Source organism: Aegilops tauschii, chromosome 7 (genome assembly GCF_002575655.3).
Source record: "Aegilops tauschii subsp. strangulata cultivar AL8/78 chromosome 7, Aet v6.0, whole genome shotgun sequence".
NCBI lineage: Eukaryota > Viridiplantae > Streptophyta > Magnoliopsida > Poales > Poaceae > Aegilops > Aegilops tauschii.
Genome location: NC_053041.3, coordinates 112,472,242 through 112,480,055, shown reverse-complemented (window position 1 = coordinate 112,480,055; position 7,814 = coordinate 112,472,242). Strand labels below are relative to the sequence as shown.

The window sequence follows — 7,814 nt, the reverse complement described above, 5'->3', positions numbered from 1 at the left end:
GAAGCAAACAAGGTGGCTGAAATGCAATATGAAATGCAAGTCATTAAAAAAAGATACGCATCGAATAACATGAGATTTGAGATTATCCTCAGGACTGACTAGTATAATTATGAGCACATGGGGTGAGAACAGAGGCCCACATTAGTTTGACCTCCAGGTCATAAAAAGAATCTTTAAATTGAGGAACATGATCTAATTTTAAAGTTCTGTGACTCAAGTTAGTCGGATCTTCTTTTTTTTGCGAATCAGTGAGCTTTATTGATAAAAACAAATTAGGATTACAATCACCGCGGAGAGTTTTGGCGAGGAAGGAAGGGATACATTTTAGCCAAAGACATCTCCTCCCCGACTCACCCGCTTGTTTCGCACAACGGTGAGCCACTTCATTTGCAACCTGATTAACAAAGCTCAGATGGAAACTGTTGAAGCTTCCCCTCGTCTCATCAACTTCATGGAGAACTCCAGCAAGTAATACTAGTTCTTGAGAAATCAGTAGACGATGACGTCGGGGAGATGGCTGCGGACGCGTCAAGGGCGACGATGATGATGGAGTTTGTTGCCATGAGTGGCCTTGTGTGCGTTGCTCGCGTCGGCAGTTTTCTACTGGCGAGTGATGGAGTTTTTTTTCGTTTTTCCTTTTTTTAGGAAAGATTGCCAGTGATGGAGGATGGAACAGCAAACGGCAGACGGATCGTGTGCCCCGGGGAAAACGGAGACCGTGGAATGGCTACAACAATGCACGCGTTGAGACCTTTTGGGGGACGTTTTGCAGCGTCCAGTTATCACTGTAGGACTTTTCTTTTTTACGAAATATTTTGATAGGACTCTCAAAGCCCGTCACCATATATCTTGGTACCGCGGTGAATCGGCGACGAAGAAGTCAGGGTGCTCTACTCTCGCATCAGGTGCATACACGATCTTATGACCACGCGGGGTTTTGAGAAACAGCCGTCCAAGTGTGATCATTGTGACTACAATTGCCCCTTGTCCGTGAGGAAGCACTCTTTCTCTTTGCTCTCCTATCTATGTCTCTACTCCTACTACTTTCTAGTGCCCTTGTGGCTATTGCTATCGTTGGGCTAAAAGTATTCATGAAACCTCCCATTCCTAACTACACACTTGGGTGTAACTCATCAAGCAACCCCAAAATAGTGTGAGAGAAATAGTGTCTCATTCCTAGCTCGATGTGTAGTTGTGTAGGAGGAACGTTTTGAAACAATATATAGCCTAGAGACAGAAGCAAATGTGGTGGGTGGAATGCAATATGCAATGCAACTCATCGATAAAAGATACACATGAGATTTAAGATCATCCCAGGAAATGACAAGTATAAAGGCCATAGGATATTTATACTTGCCAGTAGGGTATAAAGGCCTACCACTAAGAACCGTGACGGTAGCCACTCATCCAAATCAACAATAGTGACGGCACTGGCACGTTGACCAGGTTCTTGTCACCATAGCCCACAGCGATAGCATGTACTACCCTACCGCCAAGAAGGACAACGATAGGAAAATGACCAGATCGTGAAACTTTTCAAAACAGAGTCAAATCGCACTGAAGTTTTGCCCAAAGGCCAGAACAACGATTTTGGCTGGAACACGCCGAGCTTTACCTCAATGTCGCGTGTGTCAGGAACCTGTCCACCGTATGCTTGAAGGAATCTGTACCGTCAGAGCATCGTGTCCATTTTATTCTGGGGTCGAGTACCCGAGTGACAAATCAATATTTCTATAATCTTCTCAGATTCTGAGGTCACCCTATACTCTTACAATAGGAACCCCTTTTGACAGAGCCCCGTATAATATTTCTATAATCAGGGGTATATGTTCTGAAATAGAAGTCAAGTTTGGAAAGTATTTCTTTTCCTCATAATTATGTTTTCTACGCGTCGGCCGGCAGATCTTTTTACAAGATCCGTCACCTCGCGGACCATCAGATATGATCAATCTAGCGACTGAACATCTTCTGCTTTGCAACAAAGGTCTTGTTGCAGAAACTTTTGCAACACTGGTTGTGTTGCGGAATTTTGTTGCAGCATAAGTTCTGTTATGGGATTTTTTTTGCAACGTATGTTGTGTTGCGGATTTTTTTGCAACATAGATTGTGTTGCGAATTTTTTTTCTTCGCTTTCTTTCTGCAACAAGGGTAGTGTTGTGGAAGAACTTTTGCAACTTAGGTAATGTTGCAGAAGACATAGAGATGAGAGATGGAGAGAGGAACACGATGTTTTCTAGATGAAGAGGTACGTCTCGTGTTTCCTTTAGTGGGGCCTTGAGGGCACGTGGCACTTAAAGGAGGGGGCGGACGCGTCAATTGTTTTCAGCCGGTTGATGCTGAGCATACCAGCTACACGTCGGCCTAAAAAGATCCGCCGGTTTGGCGGTCGTTAGATCTGGCGCCATCCAGCAGCCTAGTCCCGTCCTCATCTTTTGCAACAAAGGTAGTGTTGCAGAAACCTTTGCAAACAGAGCTCGTGTTACGGAAACATTTGCAACAGAGATTGTGTTGCGGATCTTTGCAACAGAGCTCGTGTTGCGAAAACATTTGCAACAAAGATTGTGTTATGGATTTTTTTCATAGTCTCATGGTCTTCTGCAACATAGGTCATGTTTCATAAACATCCTGCCACAGCGGTTACCTTGTCTTGCCGCTCCGCCGTTCTTGCTGAAGCAGGAGGGATGTTTTTGAAGCAGCTATGTTTTTGCAACACTGATTATGTTTCTGCAACACTTGCAATAATCATAGTGAACGGCTCGCCTGATGTATCTGAGGATTTACCGATGAAGCACACGGGCCATGGCGGCGACACACATGGCACTTGCCCGTCCCCAACGCCTCCATCGCAGCAACATGGGTCGTCCCCTGAAGCATCCAGGTGCCCCCTCATATCCCCTTCAGTAGCGCCAATCGAGGTACGCCATGAGTGGCAGCGGAGAGCTTGGCAATTGGGGGAGAGATGTAGGTGAATGAGAAAAGGTAGGAGACAGAATGGAGAGATAAAGTTGGAGGCGAGCGGCTCTCAGGCGGTGCGTGGTCCACAGCAGGACGCGTGGCACCCGGCTGAGGCGGCGGATTTCTTTCGAGAAATCAGCCGGCTGAAGTCAAGCATTTTCCTTTTGAAATTGCGGACATTTTTCTGAAATTTTCTTTAAAGCAAAGAAGAAAAAAGAAACTAGACAGAAAAATAAAGAAGCAATCAAAAAGAAAACTGCATTTAAAAATTCAAAACAATGTCTTAGCTTTGTCGTGGCTGCTGGTTCTTATAATCCGCATTTTTATAATTAAACATCAAAGCTCATCAGCTTGTTTGGCGAAAGACAAGCGTTGAATTTTCCACTGTTTCCACACGACAATGAGCTCAGTCGGGAGCAGTCCCTGTGCGGTGCATGCCTATCGGCCGCAATGCGCGGCGTATAGGAGCTCACCTAAGGAGGCGCCTTCGTCTAAAAGAAAAAAGAAAAACCTAAGGAGGCGCTTTGCTCTGGTTGGTTGCCAGGTTAACGCCTAAGGGCGTGTTTGGTTCCCTGTGTTGTATCTGGCCCGCACCCACCATGTAAAGTTTGGGTCGTTTGGTACCCTGCATGGGCCCTTCAGCCTGGCCCGATGAATGCAAAAAGGGGCCTCTCAGCCAGGCTGAGGGATACGCAGGATTCGAGCGTATCTCGGATGCAGGCTCGCTCGCTCGCTCGTTTTTTTCCTCTTTCTTTCGTCTCTTCCCCAAACGCCGCCGCCACACCTCCCCTATCCCCATGGCTCCATCGACCGGGCCTCCCGCAGCTCGTGCTCACCCCACCGCCGGCCTCCGTCCTCCACGCGCCTCCACGCCGACAAGCGCCTCCACACGATCCCGCCGGCCCTCCTTTGATGCACGGCCAACTCCCTCCTGCACTTGGCCGCCGACCATGGACGCCACTACGGCTTCGCAGAAGTCCAATCGCCGATGAAGAACGCCGCCGCCATCAAGACCCATGGCCGCCGCTTCTCATCAAGCGCCGCCGCCGTCCGCGAGCAAGTGACGCTGCCGCGCGCCAGATCATGCCCCGTCGTGCCGCCGGGAGCAAGGATCCCACCGTCTGGAGCCATCGAGATCCTGCCTCCCCGTATCCCGTCGCCCTGCGCTGCTGTGTGCTCCTCTTTCCACATCAATTTCAGTGACATTCAGACAAAAACAGCACCGCATGCAGCCATATGATGCAAGTTCACCAAACATACATCACGACGCAACTTTGCATCGCCTCAGCCTGGCATCGCCTCAGCCTGGCCATGCTCAGCCTGGATCCTCCATGCAATGCAGCTGAAAGCCACCCTGGCAACCAAACACGCCCTAAGTGTATAGCTTTCTGCTTGTGTGCAAGGTGACGAATCACATTCATGGAGTTCTAGGCGAAAATAACAAAATTTGCAGACATTTCTTAATGGAAATTTGCACGTATATGTAAAACATTCAACAATGTCTATTGCCAAAAAAAAATCAGATTTTTTTAATGATCTTTGATACTCCCTCCGTCCCAAAATTCTTGTCTTAGATTTGTCTAGATACGGATGTATCTAACACTAAAATGTAACTAGATACATCCGTATTTAGAAAAATGTAAGACAAGAATTTTGGGACGGAAGGGTATTTTCAATTTTATTATTCATAATATGAGTGCATTTGAGCTCGAGAATAAATGGCATCATCATCATCACCATCCTTCCTTCCAGTTTGACACTTCAACATTCTGAAGGTACAATCCACAGTAACATGGGATGCACTAAACGCCTCAAAAGTTTCTACTGGACAAGGAAAGAACGCAGCAACAAACAACAATCCCGTAGAAGAGGGCCCGAGTGGCAGACACACAGGGGGCTAACGTCACGCTATCTAATTATACACCATATACTTCGGGGTGGCGCTAAACTTTTGGTAACCCTTGATGACCTTGTTGACAGCATCAAGGAAGTCCTTCTCCGTGACGGTCTTCCTGCGCGCACGGATGGCGTACATTCCCGCCTCTGTGCACACGCTCCGGATATCGGCACCTGTTACAACACACAAAGAGACAGACAGGGATACATGAGAAAACTGTTGCTCATGACACACAAGGCATGGGATCAGATCATGTGATACTCGTGTCATGCCAGAATACTAGACTCTTACCAGTGGAGTTGGGGCAGAGGCGAGCAAGCAGCTCAAACCGGATGTCCCGCTCACAGTTCATCGCGCGTGTGTGGATCTTGAAGATCTGGGTGCGGCCCTCCAGGTCTGGCAAGCCAAACTCAACCTTCCTGTCCAGCCGCCCAGGACGCAACAGTGCCGGGTCCAACGTATCAGGCCTGTTTGTGGCCATGAGGACCTTGATGTTTCCTCTCGCATCAAACCCATCGAGCTGATTGACAATCTCGAGCATGGTGCGCTGGACCTCATTGTCACCCCCAGCACCGTCGTCAAAGCGAGCACCACCAATGGCATCAACCTCGTCAAAGAAGACAATGCATGCCTTCTTTGACCGAGCCATCTGGAAGAGCTCACGAACCATCCTTGCCCCTTCACCAACATACTTCTGGACCAACTCACTGCCTATCACGCGGATAAAACATGCATCGGTCCGATTGGCCACTGCCCTGGCAAGAAGAGTCTTTCCAGTTCCTGGAGGACCATAGCAAAGTACTCCCTTTGGAGGATCAATACCCAGCTTGACGAACTTCTCGGGGTGAAGCATAGGAAGCTCCACAACCTCCCGCATCTTCTCAATCTGCTCCTTGCAGCCACCAACATCATTATATGTCACGTCCGGCTTTTCTTCAACTGTCATCATTGTAACACTTGGATCAATCTTGGGTGGCAAAGGAATTTGAATCTGGTACTTATTTCGATCAACCCTGCATAGTACACGGGAGGAGAATCAACATATGATGCAACTAATTCAAGAACAAGCAAAAAGACAATAAGATGTTTATGCAACAAACTTTGGTGATCCTACAGCAACTGTTGAATCAACATATAATGCAACAAATTCAAGATCAAGTGAAAACATAATATGAACCCTCGCAGCAATAAAACTGCAGCAACTGTTGCTTGTTTACATTGTGCCAAATCCTAGTGCTAATTGCTATATCATACTAGTAGGCGATAGCCACAGCTCAATTGAAGGGGTATATCAAGATGCTTCTTTGGAAGTAGTACCCACTCAGTTATTGCACATCAGTGATGTAGCTTAGCACTCATAACTATTGTTATTAACAACTTTTCTCTAGATTTTCGTTAAGAAGAGTTCGCCCTTACGCTACACGCGCTGACGGTAAGTGTTGACACAAAGCATAATCAGATACAAAAAGCATTTTGAGAGCAGCCAAATGAAAGATGTTTAACTCATTAGAGAGAACAGACAACTTACCCAACTCTCATTCCTTCCTCAATATCAGTGGGCGAAACTTTGTCCCCCAGACCAACCACAAACTGCAATATTATCCCCCAAAATAAACATCATCAATGTTCAACCTCCAGAAGATATGATTGGCCTAAGACGGTAGAATGCTGACATACCTTTGCGATTTGCTTGACATTGATGACATATTTGGCATCATCAGTATTTGGACTTATGATCTTCGTGCATCGAGCGACCTTCACAACAGGATTTAATTGACTATTAATTCACTGTGGAGGATATGATAAAGCACAAAGGTCACAACAAAACCGCTAACTCTATGCATTCTGCAGAAGGTTAAGGCGGACATCAGGCTAATTCACCTGCAGTGGTTGCTCCTCTTGCATCATCTGTTTATCTGACACAAGATCCCACTGGCTTGGTGGAGCCAACCCAGTATCAGACTCCTTTATCCCTGCAATCAAATCAGACGTGAAATTAGCTAGATGGAACACAACAAGGTGGAATCGCACAGGCACTTAGAAGAATACTGATAATCCAGTACAGCCACCAATCAGACTAGCCAAAACTGGTGAGAAGTTGGAAATGCAACTGCATATGTTTGAGCATCCTAATCCTAGCCCCAGAATTAAGGGGTGGTCAGAGGACACATCGATGTGCACGTACCGCACAGGTCGTTTATCTTCTTGGCCATCTCCTTTATCTCCTTCTCGACCTTCTTGATGCTGTTCGAGTACGGCCCAAGCCCCTGTAGAACAGGAAGCCATCCATCCAGAATTAGAAAATTCCACCCAAATCGAGACGCTGCAATTCAGCAGACGGTACGGCATATGCCTCGCTGTAGAACACGAGAATCAAAACCAAACATCCTTCTCCCGCGTCCCGACGCACAAATCGTAACGACGCGGACTATGCGGCCAGCAGTTTCCCCCAAATACACACGACAACAGAAGCTGAAAACCCTAGACGGCTAGATCTACGCGGAGCACGAATCCCTGGCCCCGAACAAGCCCGGACGGCGGAGAGCTCCGGCCGAGACGCACGGGGCGGATCGATCCGGTGCGGGGGGAGGGAGGCGCTTACGTAGGTCTTGAGGAGGGCGATGTCGTCCTCGTCGAGCGGCCTCGGGTTCTTCTCGTTCAGGAAGTCGTCCTCTGGCTCCGGCGCCATGGTCCTGTACCTCCTCCGGCGACGGCGACGGCGAGCGGCTGCGCTGCGGAGGCGGGGTCTGGCGGCGAGAGCGAGCGAGATGTGTCTCTGTTGGGTGCCTGCTCCTGTATATATGACTCGTTTTTCCTTTCTCCTCCGAGTCACTTTCCTCTTAGGTAAGCCACGCTCACGTGCCCGTACGATGCGAATCGGACGGCTCAGAAATTTTGGTCTCCGAGCCGGACCGCTGCATCAGCTCGTAGGCGAAGCGGTTTGCTCTCTCCGTGCATATTC

At 48.0% G+C, this 7,814-nt stretch overlaps 1 protein-coding gene across 1 annotated transcript; it reads right to left on the bottom strand.

Moving 5' to 3' along the window:
• Window positions 1-4,670: 4,670 nt before the first annotated feature.
• On the bottom strand, window positions 4,671-7,667 carry LOC109781847 (26S proteasome regulatory subunit 7A). The gene is made up of 7 exons (XM_020340443.4): window positions 7,455-7,667; window positions 7,038-7,119; window positions 6,734-6,825; window positions 6,530-6,607; window positions 6,381-6,442; window positions 5,144-5,865; window positions 4,671-5,025 (listed from the first exon to the last, which is right to left on the bottom strand). The coding sequence occupies exons 1-7, from the start codon at window positions 7,539-7,541 to the stop codon at window positions 4,868-4,870; spliced, it is 1,281 nt and encodes a 426-aa protein (XP_020196032.1). The 5' UTR covers window positions 7,542-7,667; the 3' UTR covers window positions 4,671-4,867.
• Window positions 7,668-7,814: the final 147 nt, after the last annotated feature.